General features: G+C 43.9%; 2 protein-coding genes across 2 annotated transcripts in view; both read left to right on the forward strand.

The window, feature by feature from the left end:
- Positions 1 to 513: 513 nt before the first annotated feature.
- LOC133395788 (oocyte zinc finger protein XlCOF7.1-like) lies at positions 514 to 2,971 on the forward strand. Its single transcript, XM_061664981.1, has 5 exons — positions 514 to 557; positions 830 to 955; positions 1,548 to 1,666; positions 1,753 to 1,896; positions 2,104 to 2,971. The coding sequence occupies exons 2-5, from the start codon at positions 853 to 855 to the stop codon at positions 2,602 to 2,604; spliced, it is 867 nt and encodes a 288-aa protein (XP_061520965.1). The 5' UTR covers positions 514 to 557; positions 830 to 852; the 3' UTR covers positions 2,605 to 2,971.
- A 936-nt stretch (positions 2,972 to 3,907) lies between these two features.
- LOC133396134 (histone-lysine N-methyltransferase 2B-like) overlaps positions 3,908 to 22,073 on the forward strand; it is a 25,490-nt gene continuing 7,324 nt past the window's right edge. Inside the window, 28 exon segments of the mRNA XM_061665619.1 lie at positions 3,908 to 4,334; positions 7,164 to 8,571; positions 8,827 to 9,002; positions 9,087 to 9,170; positions 9,943 to 10,099; positions 12,224 to 12,521; positions 12,764 to 12,825; positions 13,486 to 13,704; positions 13,796 to 13,890; positions 14,968 to 15,663; positions 16,440 to 16,553; positions 16,619 to 16,765; positions 16,872 to 16,964; positions 17,067 to 17,184; positions 17,997 to 18,113; positions 18,200 to 18,390; positions 18,462 to 18,563; positions 18,650 to 18,685; positions 18,687 to 18,749; positions 19,189 to 19,265; positions 19,367 to 19,497; positions 19,716 to 19,792; positions 19,878 to 20,012; positions 20,092 to 20,250; positions 20,333 to 20,450; positions 20,589 to 20,667; positions 20,758 to 20,918; positions 20,996 to 21,157. Coding sequence (XP_061521603.1) covers positions 4,032 to 4,334; positions 7,164 to 8,571; positions 8,827 to 9,002; positions 9,087 to 9,170; positions 9,943 to 10,099; positions 12,224 to 12,521; positions 12,764 to 12,825; positions 13,486 to 13,704; positions 13,796 to 13,890; positions 14,968 to 15,663; positions 16,440 to 16,553; positions 16,619 to 16,765; positions 16,872 to 16,964; positions 17,067 to 17,184; positions 17,997 to 18,113; positions 18,200 to 18,390; positions 18,462 to 18,563; positions 18,650 to 18,685; positions 18,687 to 18,749; positions 19,189 to 19,265; positions 19,367 to 19,497; positions 19,716 to 19,792; positions 19,878 to 20,012; positions 20,092 to 20,250; positions 20,333 to 20,450; positions 20,589 to 20,667; positions 20,758 to 20,918; positions 20,996 to 21,157 — 5,578 coding nt within the window. The 5' untranslated portion in view covers positions 3,908 to 4,031.

Raw genomic sequence — 22,073 nt, forward strand, 5'->3', positions numbered from 1 at the left:
TCAGCGTTGTTTTTAATGGTTTATACCAGTGGTTCCCAAACTGATGTCTTTCCCAGAATAAAAGGCATTATATTACTAAACTAAAGTTGTATTTTTGAAATTCACTTGTTTATTCCCCTGTTAAACTTTGACTTTCATATCATAAAATTACAGATTTATTGGGGGAAAATATGCTTTTTTTGTATTTGTAACAACATTTCACTTATCCTAATGCCTTTATTAGCATAATTATTATATTGAAATTGAAATTACATTAATCCGGTCCAGCCCCCCCCAAACAGTTTTTCCTTCCAGGATTTGTATACACAGGATTTTAAAACAGCACAATCTTCTATATATGTGTGGCACAAAACATTATAAATGAGAATGTGAAGAATACACTGGTTTTATCAAGTTTGCTTACCGTGCGTACTGTTACGTTTTTTTTAATTAGTTTACTGTATCTGTAGAACGTACTCCGAAGTATCGCGACATCAGATTCGCGATATGACGGGATTTTGCATGTCACGTGACCCGGACACCTCTTGGCGCCGCGGTTTCCTTTACGGTCAACAGGGGTAGGATAATCTGTTTGTTTTCCACAAATATTCATATCTTTAAAAGTCATACTCGCTCCCAATAAGTACTAGTTAAAATAACCATGCATGGTGACTCGTGGAACAAAGCAAAGACTTCAAATTAAAAAATACAATGACCCGTTTCGCTATCATTCGAACTGCCTGTGGTTCGTTTGTGTCGTTTTCAACCAATCGTGGCCACCTATTGACATCTTATCGGCGTCATAATTTTTAAATGTTGTCTTTTTATTATTATGATTATTTTTCAACAGTTCCGCGTGAAGTGAATAAAGACATGGACGTGCTGAAGATCGAGGAAGTGATCGTGGGTACCAACGTGATGAAGACCAACCCAGAGATGAAGTCTGAGTCTTCTGCGACGTCCCAGTTGCAAACTTGTAAGTTGTCCTCCTGACTGACTGAAGTTCAGATACGCTACTTACAATCATGGAAATTTCAGGATGAACCTAAGATGCACTATAACCTTTGCAGCTCACCTCAATTTGACCTTCTCTAAACCTTTGAATGCACGTCTTACTGCTCAATGTTTCAGTACTTTTTGCACAAGTTGCTGTTGTCTAACAACGAACTGAACTGCAAAATTCCATGAAAATATATAAGGACATCCACTTCTGGTCTCTCTGTATCTAACTATCCCCAAAAAATCACAACAGTTTGATCCATGAATGGACCAAAACATTCCTGGTTAAATTCGAATTTGTATTCGAACGGTGCTCTTCATCATGCTGGTCACATTTTGACGTCATGAGAACAAGATGGCAGCCAACATTTGATCAACATTACTTCACTCGGCTCCTTGTAGGAGAACAGCAAGTTGTGCAAAAAGTTCTGAAACATTGAACAGTTGTGCATGTGCATTTTAGGTTCAACCTGAAATTTCGACCGAAATCCAAATTTCCCAAACTTTTTCTGGGCAGCGTATGTGCCTAAAGCTTCCACCTTTAATTGTTCTATGCGGTTGGGATGCAGCGGAGGATTGTGACGATCTGCAGTGTCCGCAATGTCTCATCACCTTTGTCACCACCAAGGCCAGGCAGAACCACCTGAGGAGGACTCACCCGGATCAGTACACCAGGCAGCTGATGCAGGTAAACGTGGTCGATATTCGTCGCTCTCCTGCTCCCGTGAGCCTTTTCTGGCTGGCCGGTGGTCAACATTTTACGTCTTTCCGCAGAACAACACATTGTTCTCGTGTTACAAGTGCGATAGAATTTTTGCTTCCCCCGAAGAACTCAGCGTGCACCGGGACATCCACCACCGGACCGACGACATGCCCGTCTGCTCCTCCTGCCACAAAGTGTTCCCAACCTTCAGTAGTGTGAGTACAAGAAACACAAGTACACTGAACTCATGTTTATGGCGGGGGATACATTCCAGACCCATCTGCAATAGGTGGAAATCTGCTGTATGCGTGATGATTTTATTAGTTTTACCCCTCCCACACTCTCTAAACACAATTAAACTTATTCAAACAAAGACTCAAACAACTGAACTCACATGACTGACTGCAAATGTTTGGTCGCAGCTCTTCAGGCACAAGCGAAAGGGCTGCGTGAAAGGCGTGTGGCGCTGCCGAGACTGCGACGTGCGCTGCCGCAGCCTCCTCCACTTCCACATGCACTGCATCGACGAGCACGACCGGGACGTGGTAGCTGCGGCGAAAAGCGGCGGGCGCCTCTGCTCCATCTGCTGGCGCCACTTCCTCACCGACGAGGCGCTGCACAGCCACCAAGAGAGGGTCGACAACGCCGAAGTCAAACTATCCGGTAAGCGCCACCTGGAAGCCAAGACCAGGAAGGCGGGGGGCAAGAGGAAGAAGAGGATTGAGGAGGAAGATGATGATGAGGAGGACGATGACAATGAGGAGGAGGAGGAGGAGGAGGAGGAGGAGGAGGAGGAAGAGGAGCTGCAGATCCCGTGTCCCGAAGCAGACTGTGATCTGGTGTTCCCTTCCATTGATGCACTGAGGGCACACAAGAGGAGCCAGCACCCCCCGCCGCCTTCATCTTCTCTCAAAAAGCGCTGACCACGGCATAAATGCCAGTCTGTACATAACTACTTTTTCTTTTTGACGCCACGGCCTTCCTCACTACTACACTTGACAGCAATCTTTTCCCTCATCAGCGGCCATTTTTGATACTTTCAAGTTCTCGAAAGGCCATTTTAAAGTTCTGTAAAAAAGGATGAGCTTATTATTTTATTTGAGCATTTGTGAGTGCATTGTTTTTGAAAAGGAAGTTGTAAAATTTACCAGTAATTCTACAATCAATATTTGACTTGACAAGTTCTTTGAGGTTAATGAACAATTGTCTGCATTAAGCAACAGATATTCATGTTTTTTTTATTATTAAAGTGTTTTCCCCAAAAGATTTGTTTTTAATTTTCTTGAGACTGCACACAAAAATGTTCATTTCCTTGTATTTACAGTATGTACATAGTTTTGAAATTTTACTTTATTCATATATATATATTTTGTATCTTATTTATGTGTATATATTTTCATATTTAATTCAATGTAGTAAATGTATATGATAGTTACATTTAATGTAATTAAAAATACATTTAAAAATTGCGCGCATTTTATGTGACTATTTTGATTATAATTAAATAGAAAGTTTCTCCAATCAATATATAAAGTAAAATACATTTAATAGATTTTAATGAAATTTAACTATACAGTATTTTTACTTTAATGTATATATTTTAAATGGTTTTCATAATATGTAATATATTTAATGAGTAGATTTTAATGACACTCATATGTAATTTCTCCAGATTTTCGCTTATATATTTTAACTGATTTCAATTAGATTTTATACAATATTTAAATAAACGCATATATACTATACATTTAATAAGTGCATGTTGCATTTAATTACAAATACATTTTTATTTCATATATCGAGTTACATTTTTACATAGATATATATAATGTAAAATATATCCAATAACTAGCGTTAAAGTGCAATTAAAAATATATTTAACAGGAATTGCAGAATACAATTTTAGTTTTAATGTCAAAAATTAGCGCAAAGTCACAAAATCGAGGTCCGGAAATTAATACATAAATATGTGTAAGTAATTATAAAATGACATGAAAGTAATGCCTATAATCTAGTTAGAATGTGAACTACTGTGTGTACTCCCATGTTTGTTTGAGCTCGGCTACTTGTGTTAAATGTAATACCGCCAATTATAGCTCATTATATTTAATATTTGAACATTTTTAAACGTTGTGAAAAATAGTAATAAACGAAAGAGGTGCAAGCAAAGAAAACAAACAGAGCGGCGAGAAGTATTTTTTTCCCATGATGCACTTGTCCTCCCTTCCTATCTGGCGCCTTCTGGCCGGGAGCAGTCCAGGTCCATCTTGGCTCTTCGTCTCTGCCACCGCCGTCGTCGTCGTCAGACGCCAGCACGCTCTTCTTCTCCTTGTTGACGTCGTTCTCAGTAATGGCGGCGTCGGGAGGCGGATTGTCGTCGTCCGCCAACGTCGCAGCGGCCTTGTGCGCGCAGACGACCGCCCGAGCTCGCTTCCCGGGCCGGCCGTGTGCAAGCCGCGTCGGCCGGCTGCGGCTCGGCAAGCGAAGCAAACGCGGAAGGCTGAGCTCGGACGACGGCGAGTCGGCCGACGGAGGCCCGAGGCCCGTCAACATCGGCCTCGCGTTGAGCGACGACCCGGCCTTGCTGCGCCTGCTCGGGGTGGCCGAGAAGCACGGGCGGCGGAGGGAAGCGGGCTTCGACTCGAGCGAGGAGGTGAGCGAACTAGCTGAAACGCCTTGTCAACAAAATGTTTCACTAGGTCCAAACACACGAGAAATGGCGCTTGTATGCACTTGTTTAGGAATTACAAAGGATGTGGAAGCCCCTTGATACGCTAGCGGCAAAGTAGCGTTTGTTTCGACTTCCACTTTGTCCCGGTGCTTGTGCGGCATTAATTGTTCGTTTATGTTCGGAATAGACGCGTTTTTCAGGAATATCGGTCTCTGTCTCGCTCCACCAGGCGGAAACTTTGGTAGCTAGTGACGGTTGTTTATGGAAACGACCGTCGTGTAGTAAACTTTCGCTAGCTCTAATGCTTAATAAATAATAATAATAATGAAACAAGAAAACATAACGTCTTCAATTCGTCTTTGGTTTTGCGGATGTTTCGTCTGTTCGTTGGGGAAACGTCATAGTGGCAAGTTGATCATCACACTGCCCACGTTGGAACTGTCAGCTGACTACAGGATGGACAACTGTGTGCAAAGCCGTTTGAGCATGTTATTGGATATCCTTGATATCCATTTCGAGCACCATGTACTAGAATACTCTGTGTACTTACTACTAGTACGATTGTGTCTTTACTAATTATGTTTTTCCCCCCACTACTAGTGCCAATTTAGACCTCTAGTACAACCTCAAGAAGGGTATCAAGGATAACAAATTAATGCTCAAGCACCTTTGATATCCTCGATACCCAGCTTAAGGTCCATGTATTAGTACGCTCTTGGCTTTGCTAGTAAGACAATTCAGTGCATTAGTAGAACAACTGCCACTTTTGGCCTACTAGTACAAATCTAAGTTACATGTACTAGTATGCACTATGCCCTCACTTGTTAGACAATTAATTGCACTTGAACAACTACGGTGTACTAGTAGAACGACAGTGTCTTACTTATAATGTATATTTGCATTCCAAGTGCCACTTTAGGCCTACCAGTACATAATTAAACCTTAGGAGTAAACTGTGCTAACGATACTAGGCCCAACTAGGAGGCAGTTTTTACGCACAAGTGAACTCATGGATCCTACTCGAAGCAGCAAACTACTAGTATGCCAAAGTGGTCCTACGAGTGTGCAGAAATGTCATAAAGAAAAATATTTGTTATGTATAGTATGCTGACCCCAACTGTCGGGTTTGTACATAAACTCTGGAGACATAACATTGCCACAACAAAATGGGAATCAGAAAGGCCCTTTGCCAGTCAAATGTGTGCCTCATGGATGGTCAATAAAGTAGCTGTCAACATTTTACTGTTGCTGATCAATTGACCCCATTTTTGGTGTTGGCCCACAGTGGTGGAGAACCCTGACATTATCAGGAAGGTGTTGTTACTATACACTGATCACTATTAACAAGTTCACCTCTTGGTGTTTTTTTTTTTTTTTCCCCTTAATGTTTTTGTTTTTGCTGAAAAACTCACCTGCTGGTGTTTTTTCTGTGTGTGCTCTTTCTATAATGCCCTAAGATGTCGCCAAAGCCCTCTGTCATAATTGGAAAGTAGTGCAGTAGTGATAGGGAAAGTGATCCATATTGGTCGGTTCTCAAATAGCTAATCCCTGTTTACACAAGGAAAAAACAAGGTGGTACTAACCAGGTATGAAGGGGTACAAAAAGAGTTAGGGTTTCAGATTAGGGTTTCATGGCATCAGTTGATGTAATCAAAGCCTTGTGGACTGATACCAGAATGAAAGAGGGAAAATGAATTGGAAAACTGGTCGAATGTGCTTTTTTTTTCCCTCCCTCTGGCTGTCGTTTTTTTTTTTTTTTAGTTGGAAGGCAAACTCTAATCCAGCATGAATGGATTATTAAATCCATGGCAGATACACGTGACCCAGTTCTGTTTAAAGAAACAAACATGATGGATGTTGGCACAGTCACTGTCCACGATGGATGGATGATTACTAAACACCATATTTCCTGAAATTCTAGTCCTCGTGCGTCATTGAATTAAGACAAACTAGCACCTTTCTTAAATAGACGTCTCCTTTTAACCATCAGGTTTTTAAAAAATAATAATAATTACTGCATGGGCAATAAATGGTTAATTCAAGGGATATATCACTTTTTTTCCCCCAGATCGTTACCAGTACGAGTATTTACTCTTGAGTACTCATTGATCGCGAGTACCGATACCACTAGTACTTTTGATACATAAAACACAATGAGATATAATTGTGAACAAAGACCTTACTTTCTTACTGACGCACATGCTGAATCGCTGCAGGGTAGAGAGCCAACTACTGAACTACTGACGAGGGGCACTTTGTGCCCCCCCCCCCAAGTAACGGTGGCTGGCATCGGCATGCTTCACGAGTGCCCGATTCCGTGAAATGAGCCCCGATACCGATACTTGGTATCAGAACTTGCCCGTCCCTAGTTAACTTGATCCCATTGGAATGCTGTCCGTGGTGCAAAACAGTCTTGGGTGTACTCTTTGTGTACTCTTAAAATATTTAATAATCTTAACAAATATTTAAGAATACCAAATAGCGACGAAATTTTTTTTGAAACCAGTTCCCACTTCTTTGACTAACATGATTCCTATTTCAGTCACCAAAAATGGTTCCCACTTTAATTAACCAAAATGGTTATACCCTTCAGTTACCAAAATGTTTTCCACTTAAATGAACCAAAAGTGTTCCCCACTTCAGTTAACAAAAATGGTTCCTACTTCATATACCAAAATAGTGGCAACCTCAACCAAAATGGTTTCCCACTTCATTTACCAGATATGGTTTAAAAAAAGCCACGATATTGTGGGCTTCCAGAGTTTGGAGGTTTATATTAACCCTGAATGACCCATTGTTTTTTTCCGTCAGGAGGAAGACTTTGGTGGATTTGGCGTAACCTCAGCTCGTTCACCGAACAAGGCAAAACTTCACAAAGCTGTGCAGCCTCCCGAAGCTGCGGAGAAACCCCCTGCAACCAAACCTCTCGTTGGGCAAATATTACCCAAGACCCCCAAAGCAGCGCTGATTGGGAGTATTGTATCACAGAGAGCCATAAAAGAAGAAGGATTAATTGGGAAGATTGTTCCGCAGAGCTCCGAAGATGAAGAAGGGCTTATTGGGAAGATTGTACCACAGAGTTCCGAAGATGAAGAAAGGCTTATCGGGAAGGTTGTATCGCGCACCACTAAAAAAGAGTGGGTGGGTGTCAAAGAAGTGCCAAAGGGGACGCTTAAAGGGCAAGGCAGGAAGATGAAAGGCATCAGGACAGGTGTCGGGGCAGCACGACAAACTGAGCGAGACCAAACTGTCGAAAACACCTTTCAGGTTGATGGAGTTGAGGTAGAAATGTCAGACAACGCTTCGCCGCTGAGGCCCGCCAAGCGTGCCAGGCTGTTGGCGGCATCCCTTCAGCGCCGCCAAAGGAAAAAGATGATGAAGGACGTTGCCGCGTCCCCGGAAATCGGGGCGGAGGCCGGCGCCCAGAGCGGACCGGAGGCAGCAATGCCACTGGAGGGGATGTCGCCGCCGCCGGTGTTGTTGGGGCACCGCCCGTATGCACGACACTCCCGCAAGTCCTTATACGGCCACAGGAGGAAGATGAAAGATCAAAAGAAGAAGATGAAAAACACCTTGGCCGCCAACACCGCCAGTCCTAAAAGGAAGCGCATCAAGCACATTTTTTACGCCTACGTCACTGATCCCAGTCCTACTGCTTCGTCAGAACCCGAGCCCGCTCCTCTTACGGAGCAGCAAAACTCCCCGACCGTGACGACTGCACGCTCATCCCGAGTCATTAAAACACCAAAGCGTTTTTTGGATGAGGCGATGTTGCCCTTTCCAAAAGGCCACTTGTCCTCCTGGCTCAAGAATCAACCGAAAGAGGATGAGAAGACCAGCACATCCTCTCACGAGTCCGTTTACGACACCAAGCTGGACAAGGACGCTATATCCGCGACCGACAAGTCGTCGTCTCCAGCGAAGCTCTCGGCGAGACCCGTTCACGCCACCAGTCACCTGGACTTCTACAAGAAACTCAAGAGGCTTACCCTGAAGCTGGCGGAAAAGAAGAGAGGCCAGTACGCCTTGAGGGCAGACGACAAAGACGGCACACGTCCGGACGATTTAAGCGTGCATGTCAAGAAGAGGAGGAGGCGGAGGTCCAAACTCACTGTGGAGGAGTTGGACTCGCCCGGTGTGGTGAGGAAGCTCGCCGTGGTCGTCAACAGCGACGCCAAGACGTCCTCACAAACATCCCCGGAAGATGCCGACAGGAATAGTAAGCACAGCTTGTTTTCTTTGATAACATTGTGTCAGGGTTGGGGTTTCTAATTAAGGTTTCAATTTGGGCTTTCCAATCAAACTTTCAGGCCAGGGTTTATAATGAGGGTTTCAAGTCATGGTTAGGGTTTCAAGACAGTTTAAGGTTTACAAAAGTAGGAGGACGAAGCCAAAACAGATCATTATCTCGAGTCCTCCGTGGTTGGACGATGAGGCCGTGCCTAATAAAGTGTTCCCCTTTCCGTTTCCACAGACGACGCAGGGAGCAGCGAGGCTCGCCCGGCGGGGGCACTGGCGCCTGAGGCAGGCGTGGCCGGAAACCGCGTGGTGGGCCTGAGCGGAGCCAACAAGAGAATGCTACACCTGCTGAAGAAAGCCAAAGTGCAGCTCATCAAGATTGACCAGCAGAAGCAGTTCAAGCTGTTGCAGGTGAGTAGAGAACTCTTGTAGAGCTGCTACATGAATATAACATACATAAATATATCCTAATTAGGACCTTTTCTCTATGAACAGATGAGCTCCAGTGAGTCACACATGGCAGTGAGCGGAAGAAGGAAAAGGAGAGTCAACCTGTCTCCTAAACTGGGAAGTCCTCAGGTAATATGCACGTTTATGCTTCATTCATTTCTATGGTCACTGTCATAGCCACACTTATTTTGTATACAGGAAAGGAGGGTGGCAGCAAGTTGGCCCCACTACATATTGTGTACACACACAAGAGTTTTACTTTAATATGAACACTACATGAGATTGATCAAATTTACAAGTTGTAATTTATTACATTTTTAATAAATAAAATGTTGTTATTATTTAATACTGTTTATTATATAATGTGTATTCAACTTGTCTAAAGGCACCACTGTATTAATTAGAAAATACTTTATTTAAAAAATGTTTGTAATTGGAAATAATTGTATTTTTTCAGATATTTTATTATTGCAACTATTCATTCAAATGAGTGCTTAATAAAATAATGACTTATTAAAACATTGTATAACTAATGGTATTTTATTTTCGATTAGATGTCGCTTTGCAGTGTATTTTAATGCAAAATACAAATTTTAAAATAGGCATTAAGTAGTATTTATTATATCAGCGTGAGTAAACTACAATGTACCAACTTTGCTTATTTATAAAAGCCTGCACAAATGTAAATGCAAGAAACTAAGATAAATAATAGGTAATGTAATTGTATGATTACATACCGTAATAAGCCCCCTGCGATTGGCTGGCGACCAGTTCAGGGTGTACCCTACCTTTTGCCCGGAGTCAGCTGGGCTAGGCTCCAGCACGCCCGTGACCCTAGTGGGGTGAAGCGGTATGGAAAATGGATGGATGGATATAATAATAAAACATGTTTTGTTGACAGGAGCAGCCTTTGGGTGGTCCCAGGATCAAGCACGTGTGTCGGGCAGCAGCAGTTGCCCTGGGCCAGCCGCGGGCAATGGTGCCCGACGACATTCCGCGGCTCAGTGCCCTGCCGCTGCACGAGAGGGAGGGTATCACCTTTTCTCCCGCCATTGAAGGTACGCTCCATGCACACTTGTTGATCTTTAACTGGCACACTTGACAAGTGCATCCTTGGTGCACAACCATTTTTAGTCTTGACTGATCCTCAATGGTGTGACGCAAACCATGGAGATGACCCTTTGTTTGTTCTCAACACTCAAACCAATCCACCGAGTAGACAAATATGTAAAGAGGGCAGTTGAGAAGGCATTAAAAAAAAATCTCCACTTTGGTACATCACACTGAACTTGTAGTAAATCATAGATCCACCCCACCACAGAATAAATCCCCCCTAAAAACACAATTCACCAATTCCAAAATGACAAAACAAAGTTCTTTGTAAGCTCAATGTAGTTGTAAATCAATTATTTGCCAGCAAAAATATCTTTTGTCACACACAGATTAGCCACTGCTGTTGGAAAGCTTTACCCAACACTGGTCGATCGGCCATCACTCTGTATGAGGTGAGAAAGTGCTGTTGGACCATTAGTCTCGCTGCCCTGAAGCACACGTAGGAACAATCTCGCACCACATCCAAGAGGCCTGGGCTAAAATCTACACAGATATATACATCACAATTGATTCAATATTATAATGCATAACGAATATATAATATCTATCTGCAATAATAACAACAGAAAAGACACTGAAATGGAAGCATACAGAAAAGTTGGTGTGGTGTGTGAGAAAAGATTGATTGCATTATCAAGAATGATGAATTGTTGCACAATGTGTTTTTTTTTTTTATTGTGCTATATCATTCAACAAGAGGAAGAATGATGCAATGGAAAGTATTAAGAATGATACTGCAGAGGTATATCAATGTTATTGTCTGACTGTTTATTAATGTTTTGATTTTTAATTTACGGTATTGCCCCACATTTGCAATTCGCTACTCGTGGTTTCACCCATTTGTAGATTTTTGCGGTGAACCTCTCCTCAAAATCCCGCCTATTCCCTATTTTTGTGCTCAGGCCGAAGCACTGTCTGAAAGACGTATTGTTTGGCCGTGTTTTGTGGCATTTTGGTGCCAAGCAACTCCATTCAAGTGGGGGGGGAGTGGGTCATTTAGAGAGGCCATCACACTTGCTATCTTGTGGCATTTATAGGCAATCATAACACTTTTTTTAGGGGCCACTATTAGTTGCAGTTTTTCGATATTCGCTGCAGGGTTTGTTCCCACTACTGTGAAACAGCCGTATTACATCAAATAGTGTCCGACCCTTGAATGAGACGCCATTGATCTTCAGATTGGACAAATAAACTTCTCTCTAAAATACATGCCACTCTTTAAATAAATAAAAAATTCAGTTCATCGATTGTTGTTCACTCATGAGAAATTAAAGAGCTAACACCTCACCTACAGAGCAATCAGATGAATTCAAGTATGTGGCGTCCTAACCACTGTGTTGTAAACAAGTTCCCCGCGCGGTGCTAAGACGATCTTGTATTATGGGGCGGCAGGAGTTCTTTAACAGCAATTCCAATTGACTGACATGTGGTCACTCCACATCCATGTTTTTTATTTCTTCTGCCCAGTCATCCTCTGTTCTTTTCTCCATAATTGTCCGTAAACGCCACTTTTCACTTGACATATATTGTTCTGGGCGGCACGGTGGACGACTGGTTAGAGCGTCAGCCTCACAGTTCTGAGGACCTGGGTTCAATCCCTGGTCCCGCCTGTGTGGAGTTTGCATGTTCTCCCCGTGCCTGCGTGGGTTTTCTCCGGGCACTCCGGTTTCCTCCCACATCCCAAAAACAAGCATTAATTGGAGACTCTAAATTGCCCGTAGGTGTGAATGTGAGTGCGAATGGTTGTTTGTTTGTATGTGCCCTGCGATTGGCTGGCAACCAGTTCAGGGTGTACCCCGCCTCCTGCCCGATGACAGCTGGGATAGGCTCCAGCACGCCTGCGACCCTAGTGAGGAGAAGCGGCTCAGAAAATGGATGGATGGCTATATTGTTCTGTATACCATATTAACAAAGTGCTATTTCTGTTTGTTGAAAAATACAAATTCATGTATAATATCATTAATATTATTCAAAAAATGTGGCCTCTCCCTTTATAATAAAACCAGCACGGTATCTTTAAATGTGTTAAATGCACTTTGGAGCTCTCGTCCATCCTCTTCCTCTTGCAGATGTCGCAGATGATGATGATGATGATGATGAGGACATCTCTTTTGGAGGCGGGGCTCAGTGGCTTGTCTCCCAGGAACCCCTTCAGGAGCAGCCAAAGCAGTGGCGGCGGCGTGGCCGGCGCCGCGGCCGCAAGTTCAAGAAGCGCAAGATCCTGAGCCGCTACCTGCCCGGCGGCGTCCGCTCGCGGCGCTGTGGTGCGTGCAAAGGGTGCCTCGTGGACAGTGACTGTGCCAAGTGCGCCCATTGTCGCGACAAGCCCAAGTATGGCGGGCCAAATACGAAGCGACAGTGTTGCATGTAAGCAAATGCGTTTGTGCGCCTCAATATACAATAAGGAGACATTCTGCTTTAATTTTCCATGCAAATGAGCGACTGCTCACCCTGGCCCCTGGGTGGAGCTAGGCGGTTGTGACGAGACGAGGGCCACTACTATCCCAAAGTGTCACACAAAAAACAGTGCATATAAAAGGCTACACACACCAACGTGAACAGTTGAATTAAAAAAAGATGAACACATTTTTGTGCTGTATTGTCAACAGATACAGAAGGTGTGAAAGAATTGAAGCGGCAAAGACGGAGCGCTTTGTAAAACAATTCAAAGGTACGCATTGTTAAAATTACATTCTTCCTCCGAATAGTAGGGAGGGGCACTTGACTGACGTTCCTATTTAAAATTAAGTACAGCGGTACCTTGATTTATGAGTGCCCGAACTTACAAGTTAAAAAAATAATAATTAGTGAGCTTCAGATACATAGCCACCAGTGTTGAGTGAAGGAAAATAATTCATCAATTAAAGGGGAACTAAACTCAATTTATTTATTTTTTTAAGTATATGTATGTACCCCACTCATATAAAAATGGTATTTGAATTAATATTGCCATCGTGGAATAAGAATTAAATAGATGAAATCATCAATTTTCACCCATCTTATAGGCCGCCATCTGCTGTCGACCCGAAATTAATTGCTAATGTCACGTGACCAAACCCGGAAAACAGCCGACTCCCTTTGTATGCTGCGATAACTAACATTACCTCTGCTCAATGAAATGATGATTTGCACAAAATTGTAGCAAGTTTGTGTAAGAGCTTGGTTACCACACGGATTAAACACGTAAATCAAGGTACCACTGTATAAAAAAATATATAAATTTGGATATGAGAATCTTACTCCTGTTTAAATGCCAGTGTCATTCATATTAAGAAAAGTGATGTCTTTTGAGTGTTCATCAGTCATCGTCTTTTCATCTCCATTTTCTCAGTGCGGGCCAGGAAGTCCAAGGCGGCCGTGTCGAGCAGCGACGATGGCAACTGGGGCTCCGTGCAGTCGAGGAAGACGTTAGTGCCGACCAAGATCCGCAAGCAGTCCCTGCGCGACATCACGCCGCGCTCATTCAGGAACCTGCTCAAGTCTGAGTCCGATGAAGAGCTCGAGGATGAGATTATGACGTTCAAGACAGAGAAAGTGACCGTAAAGCAAGGTAGGTATCAACTCTTTTGTGCTCCTTCTTTCAAAAACAATCGAACTGTGTCTTAGGTGTGTGTCTGTATGTGTGTGTGTTTTTGGGGGAGATTTAGGACTTGAACTGTCCCTTTGTGATGGCCCTCCTCCAGAGGCTGTTAAGCAGCGGCGGCCATTTTCTAAAGGAAGACCAAGAGCTTACAAGGTAATAATGTCTGCAAGTGTGTTTCTTCTCATGTAGCTCCTTTAAACTCCTGGGGTAAATTATTTGGACTATTGTTTATTAGTCCTTCCTGTTATTGATTTGTTGTGTGTTTATGCTATTTTTTTCACCAGCTTAACAAATTCCCGACAAGAAAACAATTTCCAAGTAATTTACTTCCAGGGCCTCTTTTCTCATTTTGTCCACCAATCTAAAATGTGCTGGAATTAGATACTCAGGGATATTTGATCTAGCTTGTTAGCGTTCAGCCTCGCTTGCTGTTTTCTCTTTACTTTTACTTGTTTGTTGTATGTTGTAGATGCTTTCAGCATGTTTCTTGAAGAGGGTTGAATTATTTCACTAGCTGGTGTTTGGGATGTTGAACAGCAACTACCTTTTATGTGAATAATGTAGACTTGAATTTATTTGACCACAGACTGCTGAGCTTTTCTCTGTTTGTGTGACCGTCGGAGATTGCAGAAGAAAGCACATTAGCGGTTTATTACAATTTATGCTGAGTGAGAGTGGAGTTTGAAGCAAAATAAAAAGGATAGGGAGAAATTCAGATGGTGATGTGGAGGCGCGTGACATTGCAGAGCGACCACAGGTCAGTCCTTCTGGAGCTCAAAGATCACCTTTAACATTGCACAGGGAACCCCTTTACAGCATGTGTTAAGACCTCCGAGAGACTTTTCATGTGCTTCGGTAGGTGCTGCTGTTTTGGTTAGCAACACTGTGTGAACAGAAGCATCAATGAACTGGGATGATTGCAATTGCTACACGGCCATCCGTCCGTCTGTCCCCCCGAGATATTTGAGATAGATATTTAAACTAAATGGGGTATTTCTTGGAAATTATATAAAAACCAGCCGACTGGTTGTAACTATGTGGACGTAAAAGCAAGCATGCCTCTGTTTGTAGTTTTTCCCCTTTTATCCGCCTTACTTACCCTGGCTAACATAGTGTTTGTACAATAGGACTTCTTTCTTTCTCTGTCTCCTCCGTTGCATGCGCCTCTATGCAAGTGTAGCTTTTGGAACCTGTATGGCTGGTTGGCTTAGGCAGTCCCCTCCTCCGCAGGAATTGCAGAACACGGAAGAGGCGGCGCCCAGCGATACGTTCCCCTGTTCCGGCCCACCCGGAACCCCTGTGTCCAAACTGCGGCGGCAGCTCAGAGTACACATATACCGCCTCCCTGATCCTCACCTGCAGCCGCCCCAGCGCCTGGATCCAAACCTTAAACAGTCAGAACCCGAATCGATGCGGCCCCTAACACAGTCTAGTGAGCCGCACGCACTGCATGCCGTAACGCCCCAGCTCGTAACACGGCCTGCGTCTGAAACGCAGCCCCCTTCACGTGTCCTCGTGTTGCGACTGCACCCCTTGGCTCAGTCTGTGGTGCACGCCGCCGTACATGGGCGGAAAAGTGAATCGGCGCCACCCCGAGGGAGTCCAAAGTCCGCGTTGCGCTCAGCTCCAACAGAGTTTGCGACCACGTTACACTTTCAAGGGGACGCACTGTCGCAGATGCAACCCCTCCACGTTTTGAGTGACAAAGAATGCACAGAGGACAGAGCAGATGACGCCCGAGATGACGCCCAAGACGGACAAGAGGGGACGGTGCTGCAAAGGCCGCCAGGAACTGACCCACACTGTGTCCTTCCTTCCCAGAATGCCGCCGAGGGCTCGTCGGTCAGCGCACCCGTGGGTTTTCCTAATGGACTTCCCCAGAAGGGCCCAGTGCTGAACAAGACTAAGATCCGTGTGGATTTTAAGGTAGGCTTGGATGTTGGACTCAAATTGCTAAAGTTTCCCATGAACTGCTCAAGACCCAAATTTAGCGTGTGCCTTTACAGACTATTAAAAATATAATTGGAAATGGGAAAATGATGGTATAAGGAAGGGATACTATGCAATCATTTGAAATTTTTTTCATAATTTTAAGATTTTCCACACTTAACATCCACTTGAGACTACAATCGCTTGGTTTTGGGGGCCAGTTCTGTCTCATGCAAGTGCTGAGTATGGCTTAAGTTATCATGACTACTTGGGGCAAAGCTGTTAGTGTGTTGCGACTGAGCAAGTGACAACTCAGTTGCAGCTTTGTTGCTATATTTAGCGACTATTCTAAGGCCCGTAGCAACAGTTTTCAAAAAAGCGACTAGCAAGAAGTCTAGCAACTTTTTGCGGTGTTATTGGAGATGTTTGGAAACTCCGAATATTTGCCCCTCTTGGGTCCAGACTGCAAATGGATGACAATTGGGCAAGGCCATTCCAGGCCAATTTAACTCTATGGATCTACTCACGGGCAGAGAAACTCTTTAGTGCGTGGTATGACGTACATTACGCGGCTTCTGATGTCACAATTCAGAAAGCTTGGGCACATTTTCAGAAAATGGGCAGCTAACAAAACATTAGTTGGTTGTTTAATTTCACAGTTGATGATAAACAGGCACTTCAGCCACCCAACGTTTTGTATACACTTTCAATTCTGTCTGCAAATTAAACATTCATTCAATTTGTAATAACTTAATTTAATTTTTGGTCTCCAGGAGGACTGTGCAGTCCAGAACGTGTGGCTAATGGGTGGCCTCAGCGTCCTCACGTCTGTCCCCACCACGCCTCAGCCCGTCTGTCTGCTGTGTGCCAGCAAAGGACGACACGAGGTAAACCGACCACCTGCTGTCTGACTGTCAATTTCTCTTGAACTAACTCTGCAATTCCCTCTTAGATGATCTACTGCCAAATATGCTGCGAGCCCTTCCACAGCTTCTGTCTCTCTGCTGAGGAGCGCCCCCTGGGGGAAAACAAGGAGAACTGGTGCTGCCGACGCTGCAAATTCTGCCACGTGTGTGGGCGCAGGAGCAAAGTGTCTAAGGTCTTGAAGCCAGCTCATTTTTGGCTTATTCTGTGATTATCCAAGTGTGACATATCCAATTGGTGACTCCTGATATCAACTCTACTCAGTTGTTCGTTCTCTCCAGCCTGTGTTGCAGTGTAAGAGGTGTCAAACCTCCTACCATCCCTCTTGCCTGGGACCAACATACCCAAAGCCAATGAACTGCAGCTTACCCTGGGTAGTCTTCATATTGTTATCAAAGCTAAGAATTTAAAGAATCATTTTAATAAACGTTAGGTTTGACTTTTTGTTAGAATGTTGTGTGTTTTGTTTTGTAAAGCTCTGCATGACGTGTATTCGCTGCAAAAGCTGCGGCGTGACGCCCGGAAAGTCGTGGGACGTGGCCTGGAACCACGAAGAGAACTTCTGCCCTGACTGTGCTGTTCTTCACGACAAAGGTTAGTTAGTAAGACTTTGTGGCGTTCGAACATACTGTAGCTGGTAGACTTCTGAGATGTTGTTTAAAGACAAAATAATGTTAAGTGAAATAAGTCGTCAGGAAGAAAATGGGGAATGGGCCCTCAAGTGATGGGTTTCCTGACTTCAGCCCTCCAATAGCAGACAGAGTTTGGTCTTGGAGCCTTAACCCCTGGATAAAGTCTTTGAGTTAGCAAAACTTCATTTAATTGCCAGTTTTTTTAGGTGTCTTCATCAACCCAAACCTATTTGAATTGAAAAAAAGGTAAATAGAAAAATACAGCCAATTGCAATTTTTTTTGTTTACATTTAAGTACAATGTGAGTGTACCGCTCGTGTTAATTTATGTCATGATAATTGTGATATCAAGTTTTCATATCCTTTCATGTGTGATAAATCATTGTAAACCTTTATCTGTAAAGGAATGTGTAAAGTTACATTTTAAAATTTAGTGTAGAAAGTGTAGATAGGTTAACAACGATGTAATAAAACTAAAGTAAACCTACCTCACCCTTTGAAGATGCCTGACAGATGCATTGTTGTTACATACTGACATTTTATAGCTTTTTACAATAGTATCTGCTCTGTAATTGTTTTTCTGTGATTGAGATTTAATTGTTCATTCCACTGAGCAGCCACACCCTTTCCGAAGTTGCACTATGTTCTGTTTCTTGTCCCTATGGTTATCATCACAACTTTGGGACATGTTTTTTTCCAGATTTCTTATGTTGCTCTCCAAATTGTTCACTATTTGGACACTATGACAATGATGTCTCTTACGGTACATGCGCAGGTCACTTCTGCACAGTTTGCAACAAGTGCTACGAAGAGGACAGCAGCCAGCGGGCGCGCATGATTCAGTGTTCCAAATGTAGCCACTGGGTGCATCACTGCTGTGAAGGACTATCAGGTGAGTTTTATTACAGGACAAAGCCTATATGGTTATTTCCTCTTGGTCATGATCATGAGTCAGTGTGGTGTTGATTGTCATTGCAGAGGAGCTGTATGGGCTGCTGTCAAGCCGACCCCAGGACGCAGTCTTCACCTGTTCCCCCTGCCGTCAGCACGCTGGCGAGAATGGCAGCCTGAGGGAACGTCTGCAGAGCCAACTGCTCCTTGGCCTGGATGAGGTGCTCGCCGGCCTCCTCGCCTCCAGCGCCACATGGCACCTGGCGTTCTGTCAGTCGGTACGCATACTTATGCCCTCAAGACGTTTTGCATACTTGTATCTTGCTTTTAATGGGTATGTGTGATTCAGTGTCAGGAAACAAACAAGACTGAGTTCATCGGGGAGCAGCCACCAGTGTGTGATCTACAAGCCATGGACAGAAAGTTAAAAGGAGGCAATTACTCATCCATTGTGAGTATGAGCTCGATGGATATAAATTCATTGCTACAAATTATGACACATAAATACGCCTGTCTTGGTCTCTTTCACCCACTCAGAAAGCATTCCATGAAGATGCAGTCTCTATAATGAGGAAGGTGGCTCAAGGAGGAAGAGGATGAAAAGCCATCCATTCAGGCCAGGGAACATTATGCCAAAGTAATCTTCCCAACTTAAAGGAGACAAATCGTGCTCTCCCCCAAAGAATTACAGCACTCTACGCACCCACACATACACACTTTCCGAAATAGGCAGATAAAGTTCGACAGATTTCTTTTTAATTTCACACTTGATGGGTGGGCAGCCGCTCAGAGATCCAACTATTTTTATCCAAGCAACTAAAATGTGCATCCATTAGTGCAGGTAAGAGGGAGCCTATCCCAGCTGATCTTTAGGCGAGAGTCAGGGTACACCCTGGACTGGTTGCCAGCCAATTATATGGCACTTGTCACCAAACAACCATTTACACTCACATTTGTACCTACGGACAATGAACCTTTCCATAATATGTCCCCTTTAAAATGAACATGCTGATTTCACGTCATTGTGTGTAGGACATTTTCCCTTAGTCTAACAGAATTATTGCCTGTTCTGACAGTTGATGGTGCAAGTATTCAGCTGGCTTCCCGTATACCACCAAAACAAGTTGAGGTCGTTCTCTGAGGACCTGCCAAGGTAAGATCAACACACATTCACTGGCCACCATATTAGTTAAACCTGCACAATCTACTGACATCCAATCGCATCCCATTCTGTGCAAATTCTTTGCTCTTCAGTGGTGTGCTCCCCGAAGCCGTCATCCCACCCTCTAAGGAGCACAGCTATGCGCAGTGGACGCAGAGGACATACCAGCTTAGGGAGAGTAGAGGGACGCAGGCGAGGAAAGCTGACCTGCTACATTCACAAGGTATGGAAGACATTGAGCAGCTGCTGCCTGTTATGTGTATTGTGCTCACAGTCAGATGGGGAAAATGTCAAATATTACCGGTTTCACATTTGGCAAAACCAAAAGTAAGTACTGTGCTGATTAGTTACCAGGTACATCATTCACTACGACAAGTAAACTCCTCCCTCTTTGTATCTATCAAGGCCCCAAGTTTGAATATAATAGTCTTGTACATACAGGTGTGATGGATGCGGAGGCTTCCAAAGATTGCCGACAGTGTGCTTTGTGCCAGCAATATGGTGACTCTGCTCCCAAAGTAAGTTGAAGCTGCATTTTCTTTCTTGTTGCACTGCATTTAAATCTGAATTGAGTTTTTCGTCTCCCTCGGCCAATCACAAAAGGATGCAGGACGACTGTTGTACTTGGGCCAGAATGAGTGGGCCCATATTAACTGCTGCCTTTGGTCTGCCGAAGTGTATGAGAACAAGGGCGCCCTCCTCCAAGTACACACTGCAGTCTACCGGGGCCGCCACTTGGTACTCAATCACCTAACAGTGTCGGTTGTTAAAAATTAATTGAATTTCACACTATTTTGGGGGGTTCTTCATTCCCCAGCGTTGCGACCGTTGCGGGCAGTCGGGCGCCACTGTGGGCTGCTGCCTCTCCACCTGCCAGAGTAACTTCCACTTCATGTGCGCACGAGCCCAAAACTGCGTGTTCCAGCGGGACCGTAAGGTGTACTGCTTCGAGCACACAGAGCTCGTCAGTGTGGAGGTGTGTCGGGGGCGTTGTTGTTGCACTTGATAGTAATTTCACGTAGAAAAGCATTTTTTAACTGCTTGACTATTTCCCTTAGACTGTCTCTGGGGAAGGATTTGAAGTCCCACGGCGAGTCTACGTTGACTTTGAAGGGATCAATCTCAAGAGGAAGTTCCTCACGGGCCTCGAGCCTGAATCAATTAATATGACCATCGGTACACAAATTTGATTATTATTATCTGGTTGTACAACATTTCAAGCTGCAATAAAGTGGTTATTATTTTCTTGTTAACTGCCTTTGATTGTGCAGGTCTACACGAGACAAGTGACAACAATTTTCCTTGTGTTTTTAGGGTCTCTACAGATCCAGAAACTCGGTGTGTTGTCAGAACTCTCATCAAATGGGAGGATGTTATACCCTGTTGGATACCAGTAAGCGATCGTCTTCTTGACGTAAACCCTAATTGTGGTCAGTTCGGAAAAGAAATTAATTTCACATACGAACACACCCTCTTCGTTTAGGTGTTCTCGATTATACTGGAGCACCGTGGATCCGCGCAGACACTGCAAGTACACCTGTAAAGTGACCGAAGTAAGCACCCCCCTGCCCGGCGAGGAACAGGAGCTCCTCATGAAGCGCGATCAAGAGGAAAATCAAACTATTGTCCATAGTCCCAACAGAGGTAATATTCAATTTTAGCTTGTGGTACGACTCTTGGATGGTGTTCAGATGCTGAAATGTGTGACATTGTCCCCCCAGATGTGGAGACTCTGGACAGTTTAAGCACCACATCCAGCCCCCTTTCCTCTGCTACTCCATCACCCAACTCAAAACTGCATCATTCCCCTGGATCCAAACACCACCACTACTCGCAGACAAGGAGGCCCGCTGGGGGATCATCCCGACCTCTCCCGTCTCCAGGTATACAACAGAGTGTCGTATTTGAAAGTCAGGTCAATTGTATTTTTATTGTGCTGATTCACAACAAATGTTATCTTAAGCCACTTGATATGGAGCAGGTCTAGGAGAACGCTCCTCATACATTAAGTATCTGAATACCGCATGAGCAACTGTAACTATCCAGTAGTCTAACTGGAAACCACGTTAAAGCAGAGAGTAACCGAAAAATGATCACAAATACGAAGAAGTGTAAACGGCTGCAGTAAGTTCATACCCTTGCTATTCGCGTGGGTTAGAGACCTGACGTGAATAGTGGCCTGGCCTCCGAAAAATGTTTAAAATTGCCTATATTAATAGTTTAAACCCTAAATATACTCCAAACTATGATCCCCCAACACTTTAGTGTAATTTCAAATTCATCTTACAGCATTACCCTTAAAAACAAATGGCTTAAAGATTGTTTGATGTCGAAAAACTACACCGTAAGCATGAGGACTCTGGCGTTAATGTCAGCGCAAACCATAAAAATAGCAAATACTCATTTCCTTTTGGCCATTTTAGTTTTTGACTTGGTGATACTTAGAGAATAATTTTTTGAAAGTACAGTACATATAGCGCAACGATTTGTTAGTTTTGGTTTGGCACTTACTGTACGTTGAGCAGCTAGCCATTGCAAACTATCTTCCATCACTGCTAGTAGCAATCCAGAGCTTTCTCTGCATCATCTGGGAAAGTGTAGCACCCTGCTTTCTCCCATGTCAACCCCACATGGAGCCTGACCTGCTTGTCTGACATCTATGCCAGCTACTCCTCTCCTAACATGGTATCTTAGGAGCAGGATGTTCATGCGTTAGCGTAGGATGTTACAGAAAGAGCACAAATATACAGCTATGCGCTGCATTGTCCATAACAGTAAGTTGGTGGCGAAGTATTTAAA

Source organism: Phycodurus eques, chromosome 20, assembly GCF_024500275.1.
Source record: "Phycodurus eques isolate BA_2022a chromosome 20, UOR_Pequ_1.1, whole genome shotgun sequence".
NCBI lineage: Eukaryota > Metazoa > Chordata > Actinopteri > Syngnathiformes > Syngnathidae > Phycodurus > Phycodurus eques.